Below are 23,629 nucleotides of genomic sequence, written 5' to 3'. Positions count from 1 at the left end.
CAGGAGAACTGGCTCAGAATTGATTTGAGATGCCTGGACAGTTCAGTTCTTGGTGTGTTAAACTCTTCAACGGAAGAGTTTGTAGAACACATTGTATTTGCTCTCTGGGAATTTAGGTCTGGAAGGGAATTTGTGGTAAAGTTCAACCCACTCATTTTATGGATAATAAATTGAGGAACACAGAGTTGAAATTACTTGCCGAAGGTCGCATAATTAATAGGTAAAGCTGAGCCTACTTTGCCAGTCTCTAGGCCCCTAATCCTTTTACTACACTCCTACCCTACTTCCTAATGTTTGACTTGAAAAAGTTAAGAATGAATTGGATTCTCTTCTCGGTAATTAGCCCATTGTGTGTCAGACATCCATGAATTCATCTGGGCCTGGTGGGAGTAAGCTTAGTTTAACCTATACAACTTTATGGGAGTTATGAATGGCCCACTTCTAAGAGGTGCATTTTTAAGTGAATGATTTTTAAATTATCACCCTAGGGTAATTATGTTTATATTATAAGATACTATCCTTGAAGCTTTTGTGATGTACAAATGCCTTCTGGGTACTTTCAAAAGGTAATTTTAAAAGTTAGGATCTTTGAAAAAATATATTTGAACAGTTTTTCCACCTGTTATGAGTCCAAATGTTTCCTAGTAGGTGTTATCTGACTTATGTCCTAGGATATATTTCACGTAGAACTTAAGAGCTTCTGTTTTAGCTAAAAATCTCTGCCTCATGTAAAATCCCAATGGCTGTCATTTGGGTTTTGTACATGGATATGATGGTATTGTATGTAAATTGTGCAGAAATTTGCACAAATTTAGATAACCTGTGTATCTTTATTCATTCTAGCCTTTCTAATATTGTGCATTTATTTTACTCAATACATAGCTATTTCCAGAATTCTGATGGCTAACCAAAAGTTCTCATCAATTAAATATTCATTTGCAAAGTTAAATTGATCGCACATTTAAAGGGGTTTGACAATATAGAACTGCTGAAAATGCAGACTTAAATGTATTTTCTTCATTGCATGACTTTGTTTGAAGCCAGGCTCCTGTAGAAAATAACTGGTGACTTCCTGACATACCCATCCATCTTTCTGCACACATTTCTTTGCCCTTTGGCCATGCACCAGAGTATGACATCACCTGCCTTTTAAAAATGGGTGGGGGTAGGGTTTTAATCTCAAAAAGAAATAATTATGGTACTTTCATTGTAGGAATTAACTGCTTTATGACTTGATTGCCAGTTGCTTTTAATCAGATTTCTTTTTCACATACTAGCATCTGCCATATATTTTTGCAGAGGTGGGTAAGAGGAAAGGTTTATATTCCACTCACCACTCGCTTATTTCCTCCCTACCAATTCTGTGCCACATCATTAGCAAACTTTGTTTTTGCTTTTATTTTTCTTGAATTAAGAAACTTGGAGCCTGCCTTGAAACTATGTCATCTGCATCACTCACCATTAGGTTCATTTCCATTATACACTGCCTTCTGACTTAAAACCACAATAGATGCTATTTGTTCTACTTTATTTGGATGCTCTGCCTTTTTCCAGAAACAATTAAACGTAACTAAGTCATGACTCAGTGTCTGAATCCAGTACTGGGGAGCAGAAGGATTCAGTAACAGATACTTTCTGTTTTGTGATATTTTATTTATTCACCAAGCATTATGCTAGCCATGTGATCAAACTGATCACTGACTCCCTGACCAAGGTTCAAATATTTGAATACTTTTCTCTATTTGGAATCTTTACATCTTTAAAGAGGAAACTGAACTCCTTGTGGACTAGGATCCTAGGATGTGGACACTGCCAAATGACACCCATGAGTTTTGAGATATTTTGAGACAGGATCTTGTGGTGTAGCCCTGTTGTGCCCCCAACTCACTATGTAGATCAGGCTGGTCCTGAGCTCTTGATCCTTCTGTCTTCAGCCTTTCAGAGTGCTAAAATTAGGCCTGTGCCGCCATGCTTAGTGGCACCTTTTTGAAGCCTAGATGACTCTTCCCACTTAGTCAAGGCTTTGCAGAAGAAAACTTTTGGCAAGTCAACATTTTTATATAACCAGTTAATAAGTTAGATTTTCTACAAATGTTTTAATGTTTTGAGGGAGTTGCTGTATGGCTTAACATTCTTCCAGTTCATGTTTCCAAAAGTTGCCTGGTTATATGAATTGAGTGAAGGACAAAACCACTACTCCAGGATCTGCAAGAGACTCCTGGGAATGAGCATGAATAAAAATCTCCAGGATAGAGTTCTGGAGATTCGTATTTTCACAAAACCCCTGAATAAAATTCGTATGATCAGGTAAGTTTTAGAAATACTGTTATAGATGAGTAGTGACTCCTTTCTCTCCTACTGACTTAAGGATTAAAATAAACAAACAAAAACAAGTGCAGCAACCTTAGTTCTCTTGTGATCTGTGTCAAGTAATTTTCTCATACTCAGAGTAACAGTAGCCACTCCTCCTGTCCTTTGTGCTGCCCAAGGACAGGGAGTTTATCCTATCTGTTCCTGTGTCCTCAGCATCCTGTACAGTTTCTGACATACAGTAAATTCTCGGTGAATGATTTATTTTTCTGTTATCTAAAGCATTTTTTCTTTTGTGCCTTTTATCAGAATGGGTCAGCCTGTACTATGATTATTATTCTTCTAAAATTCCAGCAAGGGTTGATACCTTTTTAAAAGGCTGATAAACAGTTGTTGCATATAGAGCTACAAGGGACACATTATATAGGCTTGTCCCGCCCTGTACTTTATCTATGATGAAAAAACTAGTTTGATGCTCAGGAATCAAGTCTTAGGAACATAGAGACTTCGTAATCATCTGGGATTCCTAAGAGCCTCAGTATGTGAATGTGTTTCTAGAAAGGATTTTTGGGAGTATGGAAAATACTGAAGGCTGCAGAAATGAGTTTGCGGGTCAAGGTATTGATCTTGTATTTGTCTGTGGTATGTAAACTTTTTTTTAAATTAAGCAACATGAAATTAATGAGATGGTTAGAAGTCTTCACAAAGACAATTTTTAAAAGTTTAGTAAGACTGGGGCTGGAGAGATGGCTCAGTGGTTAAGGACACTGACTGTTCTTGCAGAAGACCCGGGTTCAAATCCCAGTACCCACATGTCAGCTAACAACTGCCTGTAACTCCAGTCCCAGGGGATCCGACAGCCTCTTCTGTCCTCCGTGGGCATTGCACGACACAGGTGGACTTACCTGCATGCAGGCAATACATGCATACACATGAAATAAAAATAAATAAAATATTTTAAAAAGTTTAGTCAGACTGGATGGGGGAGGGGATCTAAATTTGATTAAGAACTGTTGTATGAAATGTACAAAAGCTCAATAAAAAAATTTTTTTTAAGTTTAGCTTTACGGCCATACTGTCCTGAATGTGCCCAATCTCCTCTGATCTCAGAAGCTAAGCAGGGTCAGGCCTGGTTAGTACTGCTGGGTGTGGTGGTACACCCCTTTAATCCCAGAACTTGGGAGGGAGGCAGAGGCAGGCAGATCTCTGTGAGTTCAAGGCCAGCCTAGTATACATAGCAAGTTACAGGCCAGCTAATGCTACGTAGAGACCTTGTCTCAAAAAAACAAAAGTTTAGTCAGTGCCAGAGTTGTGGCTCATGTCTGTAATATCAGCAGGAAAACTGCCAAGACTTTGAGGTCAGCCTGAGCTACATAGTGAGTTCCAGTTCTTCCTGGTCTACAGTATAAGACCCTGTCTCAAAACAAAACACAACAAAATAATACAATCTGGAGAGATGTCTCAGTGGTTAAAAATACTTGCTGCTCTTGGAAATGAACAGGTTTGGTTCCCAGCACCCACATGGTGGCTCACAATCATCTGTAACTCCAGTTCCAGGAGATTTGACACCCTCATTTTGGCCTCTGTGGGACCAGGTACATACATGATGCACATACATTCATACAGGCAAACACATGTGCATAAAATAAAGATAAATCTTTTTATTTTTATGTGTATGAGTGTATTGCCTGCATGTATGTGAGTGCACCCGTGTTGTGCAATGCTGCAGAGGTCAGAAGAGGGCTTCAGATTCCCCTGGAACTGGAGTAATAGACGGTTCGTAGCCGCCATGTAGGTGCTGGGAATCAAACCTGGATCCTGTGCAAGAGCAGTTAGTGCCCTTAACCGCTGAGCCATCTCTCCAGCCCCAGATAAATCACTTTAAAAAGAACAAACGAATAAAAATAAATAATGTCCAGTCAAAGCACTGGGGAGGCTAAGGCAGAAAGATCATGAGTTCAAAGCAAGTCTCTGCTACATAGCAAATCTTCATCTCAAAAAAAAAAAAAAAACCTAACAATAAAAGCTTGGTCACAATCAAATTAGAAAGAATTTCTGTTTTCCTCCTTCATTCTTTAGCAACAAATAAGGGGTTTTGTACATCAGGCATCCAGGCATCATTACATAGCACAGGTTGACTCATTCTGAATTATATCCTAAATAGGAGTATGAAAACTTGATCTGTATTGCAGAAAATCCTAAAGAACTAATTAGTACAATAATGAAAAGCCAAAGAGGAAATCAGGTTCTCATAAAACAAGTGAGGCATGTTTCAGTGGTGATGAAAAGTTTCCTAAAATTTTGAAACTAAGCAGAGAAAGGTATGGGAATAATTTCATAGATTAAAAAATTGGAGGGTGCTGGGCTTGGTAGCACATGCCTTTAATCCCAGTATTTGGGAGGCAGAGACAGGCAGACCTCTGAGTTTGAAGCCATCCTGGTCTATATAGCAAGTTTTAGACCAGCTATATAGTGAGACCCTGTCTCCAGAAAAAAAAAAATGGAGGGTAATGTCAGCACTTTCAGAGGCTGAGGCTGTTAGAATCACCAGTTTGAGGCTAGCCTAGGCTGCATAGCAAACCTCTGTCTCCAAAAAATAAATAAATAATAAATAAATAAATGCAAAAAAGATATGAACTTCATATTTTTATTCTCATAATTTACCATTATTTCTAAAAACAAACATTTTATTTCATGACAATGGAGGATTCTAAAGCAGGCAAGCATATGTAAAGAAAAATACATTTCCTTTATCAAAGAGTGTACTTAAAGTCTCTTATCTATAATTCAGAAATTGAAATAGAACTATCATGTTTGTGTAACTCATTTCCCAGAGTGAAATTTGACCTATATTGATAAGAAGCTACTTATAATTTTCTAAAGATTTGTTTTATGTATGTGTGTGTTTGCTTGCATGTGCTATGTGCACCACATGGCTACAGGAGTCCATGGAGGTTAGAACATGTCCAATCCCCTGGAACTGGAGTTAATAAGTGATTGTGAGCTGCCTGCAGTGAACTGGGAACTGAAGAGCAGTAAGCACTCTGAACCACTGACCCATCTCTCTAGTCCCTTATAATTTTTTAACCCCACAGTGTAATTTCTCATAGAAATATTAATGGGTTTGACTCTAGATCGCTGTCCCTTCCTATGCCAGGTAACACTGTGTGGTATTTTCATTATGTACTTAAAACTGATCTGAGTTCTGAAATACTTATGATCCCAAGAATTTTAATAAGTGACTGCAAACCTATATTGAGTTTGTTTTATCCCTCTTCTGCCCTGACACTGAAAGGAAAGGGCAAAGTGCTGTATTTTCTGTCTCTGTAAGCTGGAGGATGCTACTAAAAAGAGAGATGGCTCAGTGGTTAAGAGCACTTGCTGTTCTTGCAGAGGACCTCGGTTCAGCTTCCAGCACCCACACGGCAGTTAACGATCATCCTTAACTACAGTTACAGGGGATCCGACACCCTCTTTTTGTCCTCTGGGGGCACTGCATGCACAGGTGCACTTAAATTCATGCAGACAAAACACTCACACACATATAATAAAAATAAATATAAATAAATTTTAAAAGCCCATTGTTGCTTTTTTAATTAAAAAATACTAGAAATTGACCCTAGGGTCTCACACATGCTAGGATAAGCACTCTGCCATTGAGCTATATTCCCAGTCCCCTAAAAAATTTTTTTAAGACATGGTCTCACTAAATTGCCCAGATTGGCTTTGAACTGTGTACTCCAGGCAGGCCTTTCACTTGTAATCTCTCAAGTAGCTAGGATTATAGGCCTAAACTACTAGGCCTGACCCTGTTTGTCTTTTAAAGCCCAGTGAGGATAAGAACATATTTATCAGCCTTTCGACCTATGGTTTTCACAGTAGTGTGTTGTTTGCAAGATTAGTGCCATCATTCAGGACCTTATTAGAAATGGAAATGACTGTCCTGTGTGGTGGCCCAAGTCTGTAATCCTAGTACTCAGGAGTCTGTGGCAGGAGGATTCCCCTGGGATGCCTAGGGAGACCCTGTTGCAAAAAAGAGACAAGGGCCTATGAGATGACTTAGCAGGTAAATGTGCCTGCTGCCAAGCTAGAAGACATGGGTTCAATCCCTGAAACCCACGGTAGAAGGAGAGAATTATCTCCTGCAAATTGTCCTCTGACCTCCACTCACACTGTGGCACATAAGACACACACACTAACTACTTAATGTGATTTAAAAAAAAAAACAGCATGGTACTAACATAAAAAAAGAAATGCAAATTATTGAAGCCCTTTTCAGAACTCCTGAGTCAGAAATCTTGGGGATTGGACCTGCTAGCTACATTTTATCAAACTCTTCAAGGGATTCTCACATATTTCCAAGTTTTAAGGAAAACTGTTCTGGATCAAAGTCTGTATATTATATTCACAGACAAACCTAGTCAGATAGCTCCTGCTTTTGTATACTACACAAACAGAATGGGTTTTACTTTTGTTGTTAATGATGTACTGTTTTGTTTTCTTGTGACAGAGTTTCACCATGTAGCTATGGCTGGCTTGGAACTGGCTGTGTAGATCAGGCTGTCCTTGAACTCAGAGAAATCCACCTGCCTTTGCCTCCTAAGTGCTGTGATTAAAGGCATGAGCCACCATGCCTGGCTGTTTTTGTTTTTTGTTTTATTTTATTTTGTTTTGTTTTTTTTTGAGACAGTCTCACTCTGTAGCCCAATCTGACTTGGAACTCACTATGTTGTCCAGGCTGTCCTTCAACTCAGGATCCTCTTGCCTCACCATCTCAAGTGCTAGAATTGTAGGCAGGACCCACAATATACAGATTGCTTGCTTCCTCCCTCCCTCCCTCCCTCTTTTTTTTTCTTCCTTCCTTCCTTCCTTTCTTTCTCTCTCTGTCTCTGTCTCTCTGTCTCTCGTTTTTGGCTTTATTTATTTAGAGGGGTTTTGAGATTGTCTCACACTGTAGCCTAGGTTGCCTTCAGATTTATAGCAAACTCCTACCTCAGCCTCCCTGGCTGTTGGATTACAGATCTGAGCTACTGTACCTATCTATATATATATTGGTTTTTTTGAGACAGGGTCTCCCTGTAGCCCCAGCTGTCCTGGAACTATGTAGACCAGGCTGGCCTTAAACTCACAGAGATCCGCCTGCCTCTGCCTCCCAAGTGCTGGGACTAAAGGCGTGCACCACCACGCCCGGCCCACAATGTTTATATTTTTTAAATGGCCAAGGAAACCTTAGTAACAGACAATTTTGTAACACTTAAGAATTTTATCTAATTCAGATTTTTATGTCCATAAATTAAATTTTATTGGAACATGGGTATATCCATTCATTTATGCCTTATTGGAGGCTGTTTGTATACTTCAGCAGAATTGAGAATTTGCAACAGAGACCAGAGTGCCCACAAAGTTGAAAATATTTACTATACCAGATCAGTAGTCAGTACCCATGAGGAATAATCAGAGAAGGTACTGAGACCTTCTCTGATCTGAAAATATCAGTGTCCACTGGGGAAAAAAGAAATCTACAAGGGCTGGAGAGGTGACTCTTCCAGTGGACCTGAGTACAGTTCCCAGCATTCATGTTAAGCAGCTCATAACTGCCTATAACTCCAGGATCCAACACCCTCTTCTGGACCCTGTGACTACCTGCACTCACATGGGCACAGACACAAAGGCATACACATAATTTAAAAAATTAAAACAAAAATTGTATCTATGAATGTCTCACATTTTCATGTTCAGATGTTGTGATCTTAGAGTCATTACATAGCTCTTAAGTACTTCCATATCAAAATGACTTTGTATTAGGGCCTGGAGAGGTGGTTCAGCAGTTAGGAGCACTGACTGCTCTTGCAGAGGACTTGGGTTTGGCTCCCAGCACCCACATGACAGCTAACAACTGTCTGTAACTCCAGTTCCAGGGTATCTGACACCCTATTCTGGCCTCTGCAGGTGCCAGAATAGTCATACACAGGTGCACTTAGACACATGCAAGCAAAGCACTCATATACATAAAATATAAATAAACCAAAAATTAGAGAAATAACTTTGTATTACTTAGAAGAGAAAGAACCGAGACACTAGAAGACACTTTAAATTTTGTCATTCTGGAATGTATTTTTTTTGTCTTTTTTTGAGACAGGGTCTCCTTGTAGCCCCAGCTGTCCTGGAACTCACTATGTAGACAAGGCTGGCCTTGAACTCACAAAGATCCTCCTGCCTCTGCCTCCCAAGTGCTGGGATTAAAGGCGTGCATCACCACGCCCAGCTGGAACATATTTTATAGTATGAAATTCTTCATTTCTTTGGGGGAGATTAACTTTGTTTATGAAATTTTTGTTCTAATTTTTCTCCTAATCTTTAATGTTTCTTTTTTCTAGGACACATTACTTTTCACTCAAGACAGAACTGTGTGTTCCAGGGTTTTAATTTAAGCAAGATTTGAGCCATTAGGTCATTCCTGAAATGGTTGTCATAATGTGCCAGGTAGCCTGTGGTCAATTCTATGTACAGTCAGCCTTCTCTATCTGTGGGTTCCACAGTATAGTTCACAGTATGTCTTCAGATACTAAGAGATGAATGTCTCTACCAAATAAGTTATCTCTGTGTTTACTTCATTATGTAAAGGTGTTTAATAAACCATTCATATGGTTTTTATGAACTTTCTGGAAGTTGCAAATTTCCTCATTGGATATCACTAAATTTTACTCTTGAGAACGCCAACCGATAAGCTAGGTATTGTAATGCACACTTAGAAGGATCACAAGTTTCAGACCCGCCTGGGCTACATAGCGCAATCCTGTCTCAAAAATAAAAAGTCCAGCAGTTGAAGATTGTGCATTCAAATACAGGTAGTATCTATGTGTACCGTTTTTATTATGTTTTTCTTGGTCAGGGAATAATGAACACCATGCAACCTAAGGTATAATTCTTTATTTCTACAGTACATTGATATTTAATCATAAACACCTGTTAACTATTTTATTTGTGTGTGTGTCTTAATAAATTGTGTTCCTTTAGGCAACTTGTTCCAGCGATGGCCTGTTCCTCTAGAACTCCAGATGACAAGACAAATGGCTAGCTCTGGTTCATCAGGGGGCAATATCGATAAATCTGTGTTAGTCCTTATTGTGGGCTTATCAACAATAGGAGCTGGTGCATATGTAAGTAAAAAAGCAGCTTGTGTAGTGCAGCTGCCAAACAGCTCCCGTTGATAGACCAATGCTACTCTGCTTTAAAATTTTTGCAACTAATTCCTCATTCTCCAAAAGGTGTTCTTTAAAGTGTCTAGTGTCTGATATCCTATGGGAGCCAATTTGGGAATGACTGATATTTAATCTCATGTTGATTGATCTCTGCTCTTTTCACTTTTTATTCTTTACTTGGAAGCTGCCATGTGTTCTTAGATTTGACTAACCCACAAAATTGCACTTGTTCTCTTGGTTGTGATGCAGTAGCTCGTAAATAGAGTCAAAATTCATTGCAGCTCCTAAGCACAATATTTGATTTTGACCTTTTTTGTCAACTTTTTAAAGATTATTTTTCTTAGCTTGAAACCTCAAAAAAACCAGCTTTCAATAAAAAAAATATTAAGCATTCCTGAAAGGAAAACTAAATCTTCGAATTTCACTCAAAGACTAAATTATGGAAGTCAGCCTAGTATCTCCAATTATAAAATGGCATTTGTGCACAGTGAGAAATACAGTGTTTAATTATTAGCACAATTATATCTCCTTAAATGAACTCTGATCTGCTTAGCTGGTCACAGAGGAATTAGTCTGTGGGTGCTTTTTTTTTTTTAACTTGGCAGGGTGTACTATAACTAAGCAATTCCAGTGAAAGCTGGGTCCTGTAAGGTTGAGTTAACCAACTTAGTAACACCTACTAACAGCCTTGATTGAAGAAAGCTGTTTGCTTTACATACTAAGAGCAAATGGTTGGAAACCATTACAATCTAAGCTTGCTCTATGTTGATAATAGCAAATTATTTTTGTTCCCCGTCACTCGGTTAAAAGGGTGGGGCATGAAAATGACTTGAAGTTACGTGTGTCCTCATACCCTAACCTGACTCCGAAATCAGAGTAAGAAATAGAGTAAGAAGTCAAATCAGAGTAAGAAATAGATAAAATCTGCCGGATAACATACTTTAATGAAAGTGCATTCTCCTCCAGTCCCAGAGCAGCATTTTAAAATTTTTTTCTGTTTTTTTTAAGCAGAGTATCCAAAAATGCTTCCCTACCTTTGCATTAAAAGTTTGTTCATTAATACTTAGTGTCTTTTCTATTTCCTTTTGTCTCTTTTCTGGCCTTATCTTTGCCTACAGTTGTGCAGTATCATCTTCTAGGATCCCCTTCTAGATCACTAGCATCTACAGGTGCTTCTGGGAAAGATGGCAGCAGCCTAGTATACTTCTTAATTATAGGAGCAGCAGTCACTGGGGCAGGAGTTTATTATGTAAGATGCTTACACTAAAATATGTTTGGGGGAAGGGTGGGTAAGACCATGGCACTAATAAAAACTTGGCCCATTAGAATACAGTATAATATTCACAGCATGTGCTTTCTCTAAGCATTTATTAAAGGGACATTGTCAGGCACTAGAGAGCCCTCAAATCTCATTCTTCAAGGTGTACTAGATCAATCTAAAACCATAGATTTAAAACCAAATCCTTGTATCAACCTTTTCTTTGAACTTTTTCCAATTGTGTACTTATTTTTATGATGCTAAATTATATTGTGCTTTAGTGCTGCATATCCAACAAGACGGTCTCAGAGTAAATGTCAAATAAGCAGGTAAAGGTAACTTGAGCACCATCCACTTTGAATGGTTTTAGGTGAAATGTAATTTTTCAGTTTTGTGGGAAGCAATCAACTCAACTTTTACTGTGAAAAGGCATTTTATTGAATGCTTTGGAGGAGGTCCTGAAAGCCATAGAGATTGCAGTTATTTTCCCAAACCACCCACAATCTCTACTTCAAGCTAAATTCATTTGGCAGTGTCCCTTTGTTGTCTCTAATTTGGTCAAACTACTGGCTGAAGTGGTACAAGCTAACACATTCACGTAGATTGCGTTCTTAAGTGCCTCTCATTCATGATTCAGATACTACCCTCTGAGCCTTAACTTTTCCATTTCATGTTTCTCAGTTTTTCCCATCGGTTCCACCCCATTCATTCAAGAATAGGTTTAAAATGTTTCCATTAGATACGTTTGTAATGATTTCAACCTGTTAGACCTCTGGCCTGTGTTGCTATACCAGAGTTGGATGGCCTCCACAGAGTTGACCATGCAAATTCTCCTGATGTCAAGCCACAAGATGGGCCCACCATTGTTTCTTTCTCCTGCCTTAGAAATATCTAAGAAGCCCAAATTCCTCTAACTCATTCAATTAAATACCTCATTGCCCTCTGTGTTTATCCAACACTGGTTGTAATAAAGCTGTTATAGTGGTTCCAGGTTAGATGATAAGCTTTTGTCTATCTAAAACTCTTTTATCAAACTATACTGTACACTTTCATTTTGGGTTCTAAATAGTTGAAAGCTTGATATAAAGTGGCTTATTTTTTTCTCTGAAATTGATATTAGTCTCAAGAGAAAATTAACTTAAAATCAGTGTCCAGATACGGTGAGATTTTGGCTACAAATTATGTAGTGTTTTGGGCCAGTAAGATGGCTCAGTGGGTAAAGGTGCTTGCTGCCAAGCCTAATGACCTGAGTTTGACCCTCAGGACCCACACGGTCGAAGGTGAGAAACAACACCCTTAAGTTGTCCTCTAACCTACACATGCACACGGTGATATAAATTGTGTGTGTGTGTGTGTGTGTGTGTGTGTACATGTATGTGATAAATGTAATGAAATATTTCAAGATGTCTAGATTTGTTTCTCAGGCTGTTATAACCAAATACTACAAAATGGCGTAAACAACAGAGGTTTATTTTCTCATAGTTCTGAAGACTGGAAAGTCTAGGATAAAGACCAGACAAAGTTCAGTTTCTGGTGAATACTTTTCATGGAATGCAGCCAGCTACCCACCTTACTGTATCCTCACATGGGGTCAGGACAGTGTTGAGAGTGAGCTCGGTAGTTCTGGTGTTTCTTCCTCTTTTTGTAAGGGTACTAGCCCTAACCAACCTGTCGCTACCCTCATGCTGTCATTTAATCTTTATTACCTGCCAAAAAGCCCTGTCTCCAGATACTGTCACATTGGGGATTAGTGATTCTGCATATTAATTTAGGAATTCAATCCTTCACAGTGTCCCTTCATAACTTTTTTCTCTTGAGGAAGTGTTTCTAATTCAAGTATAATTACTCCTTTAGCAATTCCTTTATCTAGAACTCTTTAACTTCCTAACCTTCTGTCCACCACAAAGAAGGGAATAATTCAGTGGCTTTATTTTGTCTTTTTGAGAAAGGGTCTCCCTGTAACCCCAGCTGTCCTGGAGCTCACTGTGTAGAACAGGCTGGCCTTGAACTCACAGAGATCCTCCTGCCTCTGCCTCTGCTGGGATTAAAGGTGTGCGCCACCATGCCAGTGGCTTTACTTTAAAAAACACTTTACTGCTGGGCATGGTGGTGCATGCCTTTAATCCCAGCACTGGGGAGGTAGAGGCAGGTGGATCTCTATGAGATAGAGGCCAGCCTGGTCTACATTGTGAGTTCTAGGCCAACTGAGGCTACAGAGAAACCCTGTCTCAAAAAGAAAAATAAACAAAATACTTTACTGAGGCTAAAGAGATGACTCAGAGGTTAAAAACACTTGCTGCTTTTGAAGATGACCCAGATTTGGATCCCAGCATGTACATGGTAGCTAACAACCAACTGTAACTCTGGTTCCAGAGGACCCAGTGTTCTCTCCTGGCCTTTGTGGGCACTGTACAGACATAATGTACATACACGCATGCAAACACTCATATACATAAAAAATAAAATGAAATGGGGGCTGGAGAGATGGCTCAGTGGTTAAGAGCACTGACTGCTCTTGCAGCATACCCAGGTTCGATTCCCAGCACCCACATGGTGGCTACAAACCGTCCTTAACTCCAGTTCCAGGGGAATCCAAAGCCCTCTTCTGACCTCCGTGGTATTGCATGACACGAGTGCACTCACATACATGCAGGTAATACACTCATACACATTAAATAAAAATAATTTTAAAAATGAAAACAAATCTTTAAAAAGCTTTACCATGATCCATAGTAAGAAATGCATCTTTCCTATAACCCATTGTATGCTAAAATATATCTGGGACTAAGTTTCAACGAATGATATTTTTACTTGGTGTGACATAAGCTATTATTCTCCTCTCTCTCCCCTCTACAAATGCTGATCACAGCTTAAAAATTGATCTCATAGCCTGCTGATGTGTTGCAAGCATGGTTTGGGAAATGTTGACTTAAACAGTAGCATCTGTTGCTTGGATATAAACATGAACTCCTGATAAGCATCCATGTGAGCTTTTCTTACTCTTGCCAGCGATGTTTGCTCAGATAGACCCCTAATCTCAGTCCTTTATTAGTTTTGAGTGAAAAGACCCAAAATTACCTTTAGAATATTTAAGGAGAGTGAATATATGGGCCATTTGTCACTCAAGTGATAGAATCACATTGCTTCCAAAAATGACCTCTTTTTCTTTTCATTTAAGTTTAAACCAACACATTTGCCTGCTTGTAAAATCTACTAATATTTTCCATAAGTTTGTAGAGTATTTCTTGAGCTAACATGTATTTGCATCACTAATAGGAAATCTATGCAGAAACCCTTTGGGGAAAATGGTTTTTTATTTAGCGAATCTGTAAAATTATTTTTTTTGTTGTTAGAACATTGAGCTTAAAGGTTGATGTATGTCCACACCTAACCTAAATCTAGCCATTTCCCTAGTAAACCTCAAGCTGTTTCTTGCTTTACTCTTCTTTTCGTATGAGAAACCATTAAGTAGAAAACTAAACTTAGAACATTTTGGGGTGACCCTCTCAATATGAGCATGGCTGCAGTTTATTTCCCTTTTCACTCCCGTTGATGAAAGTAAGCCATATGTTTTAAGTCAAAGCCCCTCTTCTTTTTGTGGGGTGCTGGGGATTGAACCCAGGGTTTCATGCATGCTAAGCATGTGTTCTAGCACTGAGCTACACCCCAAGTCCCAAAGCCCTTGGCATACATGTGGAAGTCAGGACAACTTTCAGGAGTTGGTTCTGTCCTTCTATGTGGGTTTCAAGGACTAAACTTAAGTCATCAGTTTTAGTGGCCTTTACCCCCTGAACCATCTCCCCAGCTCCCATTTCTTACAAGAAATGTTTTTAGGTATGCATACATACCAAACCTGTATAAATGTAATGAGCAGGATTGAAAAAAATTGAAATTGATTTTAGTTGGATTCAGTTTATTTGTTTAATAGATTTAGTAGTAATTCAAAAAGTAACCATAGTCTTTTTACATACAGTACTTTGTCTTTCATGTATCTTATGTGCTAAGTGTTCCAGGCTGACAGACCAAGTTCCACATTTTTAGCAAGTCTAGGTGTGAGCTTCTCTGTAAACAGGTTGAAGGAATAGTCTTTTTTCTTTATTAATTTATTTTTTGTGATACTAGAAATCAAAGCCAGAGCCTTGTGCATGCTAGGCAAGCCCTCTGTCACCGAGCCACATCCCCAGCCTCAAAGGAATCTTCTTTGGATATATTTTATGATACTTGGATACTTGCTCTAATTATCATTAGTTCTGTGTTTAATTGATCTGAGATTTTATCTGAAATATCTTTAATCATTTAAAATTTTTCTGTGTTGTTGACCATGGGGAGTACAAAAATATTGTGATTACAAGGCATTCTTGGGCTGAGGCTGTAGTTCAATTGGTAGAGTGCTTACCTAGCATACACAAAGCCCTGGGTTTGATTTCTAGTACTACATAAATCTGGCTTAGTGGTGCATGCCTATAATCTTAGGACTCTGGAAATGGAGGCAGGAGGATCAGAAATTTTATGGTTATCCTCCACTATATGAGACCATGTCTCAAAAAAGTCATTATTGTCTACCACTATTTATTTATTTATTTATTTATTTATTTATTTATTTATTTAGAGACAGACAGGGTTTCTCTATGTAGCCCTGGTGGCCAAGAACTCAGGAAGTAGATCAGGCTGGTCTTGAACTCAGAGATCTGTCTGCCTCTGCCTCCAGAGTACTAGAATTAAAAGTATACTGCCATCTCCAGCTTTTGTTTTTAATTTTTGCAATTTTCATACAAGATAGTTTGATGATATTTAGATCCCCTCCCCTAACTGTGCTTCCCCTCTGCCCTTTGCCCACTTTAATGTATCTCATGTGTGTATGTATGTATGTATGTATGTATGTATGTATGTATGTATATTTAATAAAAGTTGCTAATTAGGGTTAGGGAATATTGCTCAGTGGCAGTATACAAATAAACTCCAATACTGTATGTTATAAAACAAACAACAAAAACTGCCATAATACTAACGATGTTCTTCATCAATTTGAAAAATGTAGAGAAGATAGTATAAGACAGGTGTTTAAGAAAGGTGGTGTTTGACCCTTAATAATTATATGTGTGTAGTATTTCTGAGTGAGACTTCTGCCTGTCAGTTTAAGAAAAGGAAAATCTGTTTCTGGGAAGATGAGTTACACTCTTAAGAATAGGATACCTGTGGCCACATACTCAAGAGTTATCTGAGTACCCAGCAAATTCTGAAACATCTACCAGGAAAAAATGTATTTCCCAGCTTCTACACAGAACGATGTAGATTGAGTTCACACCTAGCACCCAGCACAGTTCAAAACCCCTTTCTGTACTTTAGCCCTTTTATTCTTATTAATATACTTTTAATTTATGTCTGCTTTCTGAGTTAAATATCAATAGAGTGCCTTACAGAGTCTCTAAAAATCTAAAACTAATGAATTTTAATCTGCTTTCACGTATCCTTTCCTCACCAAGTATGTGTATACTGAATAGTTTTGATTTCTTGAGAAAAGAACTTTGGGGCTGGGAATACAGCTCAGTGGTAGAGTGCTTGCTTAGCAGGCATGAAGCTCTGAGTTCCATCCCCAGTACTAGAAAAAGAAAAAAGAACTTTGCTTTAGTGATTTGGGCATAGAGGAACTAACCCAGTGTAGACAAAAGCTTCTCATTTAATTGAAATGGTAATCGCTTATGGTATGAGTTAGCAGCATGGTGAAATGAACTTTTTCCATGTTTGGGTCTACAGGCCTACAAGACTATAAAAGATGACCAAAAAAGATATAATGAAAGAATATCTGAATTAGGGATGACCCCAGAAGAGAAACAGAGAAGGGCCATTGCCTCTGGTGAGTATTCCCCTTCTTTCTGTGTGTTTGGAGACATGTGGAAGGAAAGTGATTAAGGGTGAGGTATGGTGATTTGCCAGTATCTTTTGAAGTATAACTGTGAGATTGTACACTTTCAAAAACTATGATTTTGCTCGGCAAATGGGAACAGTTTCTTAAAGTATTTGGTTGGCATTTTTGGCTTGAGAATAAAATTGGTGATGATTTTATGGTTGCTTGTTTTTCTTTATGGTAGACTCTTAAAAGGTAAGTGTGGAGAAGATATGAAAGCCGTTTTCTCAGTGACAAAACCCTTTTTAGTCTGATTAATTCTCTCGAGTCTTTGGAGTTTTCAGTTGTTAAAGATGTGTTTGTTTTTCAGTGACTCTAGCCTTCACTTCCATTCCCCATGATTCACTTGGTTTTTCAGAGTGGAGTATTTTAATCCTTTAATAAGCCCCACAACTCTGGGTGGGCGGTTTGTATTGCTTTCTTCAGTAATACCTCCTTCTTCTTGAACACTGCATAATAATCCCCAATTGACTTCCTAGGTGTTCCCCCTTTATTGCTAACAAAAGGTGAAACTGAACTTGGTATTTTCCTGGTGGTCAGTAGTAAATTAATAAGCACAGCAGAGACCTTTTAATATATGCTTTCTAATACATTTGAGTTATAACTAGCCAGGTGTGGTAGTGCCTGCCTGTATGTAATCCCAGCAAATGGGAAGCTGAAACAGGAAAATTGCCAGTCTGGCCTACAGAGTGAGAATCTAGCTTAAAAAAGAAACGAAAGAACTAATAATTTAAGATAGGGCCTAGATCCAGGACAGACCTAATGAATGAACAACATTGACCAATTTATTCACCTCCGTTTAATATATATTTTACTTGTAAAATGTGAGGAATACTCGTTTTTCCTCTTCCACCAGGATGCTATGAAGATTGTTTTATTGTTTTTTGTTGTTGTTTGATTGGATTTTTCAGTATTGAAGATCAAACCCAAGGCCCCGGACATGATAGGCAAGCTTCCTACCACTGAGCTGTACCTACTAAGCCCATTAAGTTTAGGATTAGCATAGGTACTATGCTAGTTTTATTTTACGTAAAGGGCTCAGACAAGTGCAAGGTGACTTTTAATGGTGGCCAAGAGTCATCAGAGCCTTCAAGAAGATTCACCCTGCCTGTTCTGTTGCTTCCAACTGCAGAAGGAGGACCAGCTCCTCAAATCAGGGTACCAAGTCACGTTCCTTTCCTGCTGATTGGTGGAGGTACTGCTGCTTTTGCTGCAGCCAGATCCATCCGGGCTCGGGATCCTGGAGCCAGGGTAAGGCACATGTGACTTTTGTTTGGCATAGATGATATAGTGCGCAAGCACTTAGCCAATATGAACACTTTGACATTTGCCTCTTCAGTAAGTATCATTACTTTTTATGTCTTAAGGTATTGATTGTATCTGAAGACCCTGAGTTGCCATACATGCGACCTCCTCTTTCAAAAGAACTGTGGTTTTCAGATGATCCAAATGTCACAAAGACACTGCGATTCAGGCAGTGGAATGGAAAAGAGAGAAGGTATGTTTGCTTCTGGGCCTGACCAGCAACTTGAGCTGAACATAGGGAGCAGGTTAAGATCTTGCTACTATCATGTGTGACAAATAGGAGGGAGGGCCATATAGGAGATTGATATTGGTCTGGCTGAGAGACAACAGGCTACAAAATCATTCTAGATTCTGTTCCCCAAACTACCAGCAATTGGCAGTGGAATGCTGGCCTCTGAAATATGAGGGCCCCTTATTTCCAGGACCTTTAGGTTAGACTGTTCTGCTAGAGATTAGCCTAACTTGTGTTGTCGCTTCTTTCTACCTACCTAGGCATGTCCTATAGAAGCAAATGAAACTGGTTAATGGCACTTTGATTTGTTTTGGGATGTGTAAGTGTTTGCATATTCACATGCGGATGTGCCTACATATATGTAGAGAACAGAGGTCAACTTCAATTGTCATTCCTCAGGTGACATCCACCTAGCTTTTTTTTCTTTTTTCTTTTTTTTTGTAGCTCTAGCTAGCCTGGAACTCAGTATGTACTATGTAGACCAGGTTGGCCTTGAACTCAAAGAAATTGAATGCCTCCAAAGTGTTGGGATTAAAGGCATGTGCCACCACGCCCAGCTCTACCTAGCTTTTTTATTTATTCATTTTATTTGATGTGTATGCATGTTTTGCCTACATATATGTATATAAGTGCGCCTCTGTCATGCATTGCCCATACAGCTCAGAAGAGGGTGTTTGATTCCCTGGAACTACAGTTACAGGTGGTTGTTGGCCACCATGTGGGTCCTGGGAACCAAATGTGGGTCCTCTGCAGGAACATCCAGTGCTCTTAACCACTGAGCCATCTCTCTAGCCCCAGTGTTTTTTTGTTTTTTTTTTGTCTTTTTGAGACAGGGTCTCCCTGTAGCCCCAGCTGGCCTGGAACTCACAATTGTAGACCAGGCTGGCCTTGAACTCAAAGAAATTCACCTGCCTTTGCCTCCCAAGTGCTGGGATCAAAGGTGTACACCACCACACCTGGCCCCACCTTGTTTCCTGAAACAAAGTCTCTCTCTGGCCTGGGACTCACCAGTGATCAGAGCCAGTCAGTGACCCTTAAGGAATTTCCTATTCCTTCCTCTCCAGTGCTGCAATTTCAGGTGCATGCCATCATGCATGGCTTTTTTATATGGATTCTGGGGCTCAAACTCAGGTTCTCATGTTTGTGTAGCAAGCACTTTTACTGACTGAGCTGTCCCCCAGGCCATTGATGACACTTTGTTTGCCACCCTAACCAGCATTCTGAATTGCCAGGTAGAGTGGAAGACTCTAAGGAAGAGCCTCATTACCAGAAGTTTGTACAAGATACTTGGAGCTATCTGGGCATGATAGTGCATGCCTGGAATCCCAGCATTTGAGAGAATTAGGCAAGAAGATTGGGAGTTCAAGACCAACCTGAGTAGTAGATTCTGCCTCAAAAATAAAAACAAACAAACAAACCACCGAGAGACTTAGAGTTACAGATCCAAAAGGCTTTTTCTTAGGTCTCTCAATTCCAGTACTCTTCTTGGGACTCTAGTGTTTTTCTCATTAGTGATTCCATGAATGTTATAACTAAACTAAATTTTATAAACCTGCTTGCTTCCCTCATTTCTCCAATCTTGTTCCATTTTCAAGCAGGATACAAACTTCCAGGTTACGCTATCTCCTACTTAATATATCCTAATTAATTAGCTAGTTTAAAAAATATTTTATTTATTTTTATTTTATGTGTATCAGTGTATAGCCTGCATGTAGGTAGGTGCACCTGTGTCATGCAATGCCCTGTAGAGATCAGAAGAGGGCGTCAGATTCCCTGGAACTGGAGTTAAAGATGGCAGCTGCCATCCTGGCTTCTACCTACTAATGTCTCCAGACATTGCCAGATGTCCCATGGAGGCAAAGTTGCACCAATTGAGAACTACTCTTCTGTAATGCCTCAATAAGGAAGTCACCACCAAGATCTAGTGGCTAGAGACTTATTCTGGAAAATGTCCCTGAATTTATTTTTCATGATGGACATGTGTACTAAAGCTATAATGGGAGTTTACAGCAGTTCCAAATGCTTATAACACTCCTTCTCTTTTCCATACAGCATATATTTCCAGCCACCTTCTTTCTATGTCTCTGCTCAGGACTTACCTCACATTGAGAATGGTGGTGTGGCTGTCCTCACTGGGAAGAAGGTAAGCTAGTAGGCTGTTTTCTTCGTCAGGTTCTCTGTAGGTACCAAGCCGCAAGTACAGTGATGTGCATTTCCCATTACCATTGATGTCTCCTCTACCACTGTAGTTCATCAGAGAAGAACCAAGGCATTTTGGGATTAATATTGCTTAATGTTTCCGTTTAGGGAAAGCATGTAGCAAAGCCTAGGTTATCAGGCTAGCTGAACTTGCCAAGGAAGTGAGTTTGTCAGAGACTATAATCCTGAATGCAGTTACCATTCATTTGTGCTTCTGCCCTTTCTCCTCCTTCCTGTTGTTGGTTTTGTTTTTTTTTTTTAAGTTGCCTCTGGGATTATTCATGACAAGAGAGATTAAACTAATTATTTAACAAAATATAGTACTTTAGGCATAACACCACAGAGTGTGAAATTCTGTCACACTCTACCATGGTGATTGCCTCAATAAGGAGAACAGTTATTAGAGGACACTTGCGGGGGCCCAGGAAGACTTTTCTGTGTTATAATTTTGTTATGGAAAGCACTAGAGTGTTTGTAAACTAATGACAGTGTTGTAATAGAGATGGTGATGTTCTCAGAAGGAGCAAAGCCCAAAGTAAAGGGGATCCGGAACACAAATGGAAGGATTGACCTTTGATAGGGACAGGCCCACTTTTCCCATAATGAGGCAATAGGCAGAGAAGTGGTTAAGCTGGTAATGAGACACTATACTAAGTATTCCCAATGTGTAAGTAGCACAGTAACCCTACTCCCTGGGGAAAGTGATAGCAGGCAGGAACATGGGCAGATAATCATAACACAGAGATGTGTAAGGTGTTGTACGTGCTGGGAGTTATTGGATGGAGTGCATAGCACAGTGATGAATTTAGGGAGGCTTCCTGGAGGAGAAAATCTTACAAAGCTTTTTTATTTAAAAATTATTTATCTGTTGGTAAGTGTGTATGTATAATTATGGTGTGTGTGTGTATGATCTAAGATGTCACTTGTCCTGCTCTATCACTCTATGCCTTCTTCCCTTTAAACAGGCTTTCTCACTGAACCTAGAGCTAGGCTCACAGCCAGCAAGGCCAAGCTATCCTCCTATCTTGACCCTCCCTCTCAGTTTTGGGGTTATAGATGCATGCACTGCTATGCCCAGTTTTTTTGTTTGTTTGGTTGGTTGGTTGGTTGGCTTTTGTTTTTTTGTCTTGTTTTGTTTTTTGGTATTTTTGAGACAGAGACTCCCTGTAGCCCCAGCTGGCCTGGAACTTGCTATATAGACCAGGCTGGCCTTGAACTCACAGAGATCCACCTGCCTCTGCCTCCTGAATGCTAGGATTAAAGGCTTACACCACCACGCCCAATGTGGATCCTGAGGATTGGAACTCCAGTCCTCATACTTACACAGCAAGCATTCCTACCCACTGAGCCATCTCCCTAGCTGTATACCAGGAAGTATTACGGAATGAAGAGCCATATACAACAGAAGAGCAAAGAGCATTCAAGAGAAGAACTTTGAGGAAAAATGAACAACATAAGCAAACACTTAACATTATGGAAAAGCATGTTTTTTTTTTATAAGACAAACAAGCAGCTAGGTACTGCTAGAGCAGAAACTTTATGAGTTAGGGGACTAGGAATGTAACTTAGGGGAAGAACACTTGTCCCACATGGGTAAGGTCCTGGGATTCATCCCCAGAACTGCAAAAGAAATGATAGATTTGAAAATAAATATAAGAAGAATTTTTTAAAACCTATTCAAGGCCTTACAAAAAAGACAAATAATAATAGGGGGCCTGAAGTTGATGTTGGGGTGTTGTAAAATGGGGGTGAAGAAGGGGAAGGGAATCTGAATATGATCAAAATACATTGTATGAATTTTGTATGAATATTTTTTAAAACTATTCGAGTTAGGAATCAAGAGGCAGAACTGAGCAGTTATACAAGGACCTAGTTATGGAGGGCTTTTGTACCATGTAGGAGAGATTGAGCTTTATTTATACTGGGGAGCTATTGAATTTTAGGCAAGGATACTTGAACTGAATTTTAATTACTCTTGACTATGACAAGGATGGATTTCAGGGGAATAAGACTAGATAGAGACAGACCATTTCAAAGATTATTCTAATAATCCAGACTAGAGATAATAATGGCCCAAACAAATTAGGATGGTGATGGTGATGATTATGAAGAGATGATGATGGTCTAGATTATGATGGTTGTGGTGGTTATGATTATGAAGAGGAATGTAAGGGCTAAAATTTATTTAGTACCTATTTTAATTTTTTTTTTGAGGCAGCATCTCTCCATAGCCCCAGATGGCCTAGAACTCACTATGTAAACCAGGTTGTCCTTGATCTTACAGAGATCCTCCTACCTCTGCCTCCTGACTGCTGTGGCTAAAGATACACACCACCAGGCCTGGCTATTTTTTTTTTTTTTGAGATAGATTTTCATGGAGTGTGGGCTGGTGTTGGCCTTGATATGTAGCCAAGGATGATAATGAACTTCTGATCCTCCTGCTTCCACCTTCTGAGAGCCTCCACCTCTCAGGTGTGGAGGTTTACAGACATGTGCCATCATACCTGCTTTATTTGGTACTGGAGCTTGAACCTAAGGCTTCGTGTATGCTAGGCAAGCACTTTACCAATTGATCTCCATCCTCAGCCCAGTGACTCTATTTTTTTTTTACATTACTGGGGATTGAACCTAGGGCTTCCTGCATGCTAGTAAGGCATTCTACTACTGAGCTACAGTCTCAGCCTCCCTATTGTAATCTTGTAAGCATCATTTTTTAAAAAATGCTTTATGTTCATTTTATTGTCACAATAATCTTATGAGGCAGTATAAATTCCATTTTATAGAGAAAGAAATTGAGTACTGAGCTACAGTCTCAGCCTCCCTATTGTAATCTTGTAAGCATCATTTTTTAAAAAATGCTTTATGTTCATTTTATTGTCACAATAATCTTATGAGGCAGTATAAATTCCATTTTATAGAGAAAGAAATTGAGGATTTTTTTTTATTAGAAGAAGCATTTCATTACAACAGCATTAACCTATTCAATAACATTTTTCTGAGCTAGGGTACATCTCTTTCAATTTAAATGAAATGGAGATCTTCTTTAAATTTTAAAAACTCATTCAGTTGTATGTCTTACAGGGTTTATACTGAGTTCTATATTGTATAACTGTATTAATTCAACTGTGAACCTAGAAACTTACAGTCACTTGTGAAAGAGACGGAGTGTGTTACTGAATATGTTAATGCTGTAATGAAACGCTTCTTCTAATCTGTAT

The 23,629-nt window shown here is 39.2% G+C and overlaps 1 protein-coding gene across 2 annotated transcripts in view; it reads left to right on the top strand.

The window, feature by feature from the left end:
- Positions 1-23,629, top strand: part of Aifm1 (apoptosis inducing factor mitochondria associated 1) — a 46,714-nt gene that overhangs the window by 681 nt on the left and 22,404 nt on the right. The window contains exons 2-6 of one of the 2 annotated variants that reach the window (XM_008826720.3): positions 9,328-9,470; positions 16,525-16,624; positions 17,808-17,926; positions 18,043-18,173; positions 20,265-20,355. In XM_008826720.3, the coding sequence (XP_008824942.1) occupies positions 9,328-9,470; positions 16,525-16,624; positions 17,808-17,926; positions 18,043-18,173; positions 20,265-20,355 (584 nt within the window). The remainder of the gene's footprint in view (positions 1-9,327; positions 9,471-16,524; positions 16,625-17,807; positions 17,927-18,042; positions 18,174-20,264; positions 20,356-23,629) is intronic. The other variant, XM_017796523.2, reaches the window with a different exon arrangement.

This window comes from Nannospalax galili, unplaced genomic scaffold, assembly GCF_000622305.1.
Source record: "Nannospalax galili isolate Female #2095 unplaced genomic scaffold, S.galili_v1.0 scaffold371, whole genome shotgun sequence".
In the NCBI taxonomy this organism is placed as follows: Eukaryota; Metazoa; Chordata; class Mammalia; order Rodentia; family Spalacidae; genus Nannospalax; species Nannospalax galili.
The sequence above is the reverse complement of the archived record's forward strand: the minus strand, read 5'-3'. Positions and strand labels throughout refer to the sequence as shown.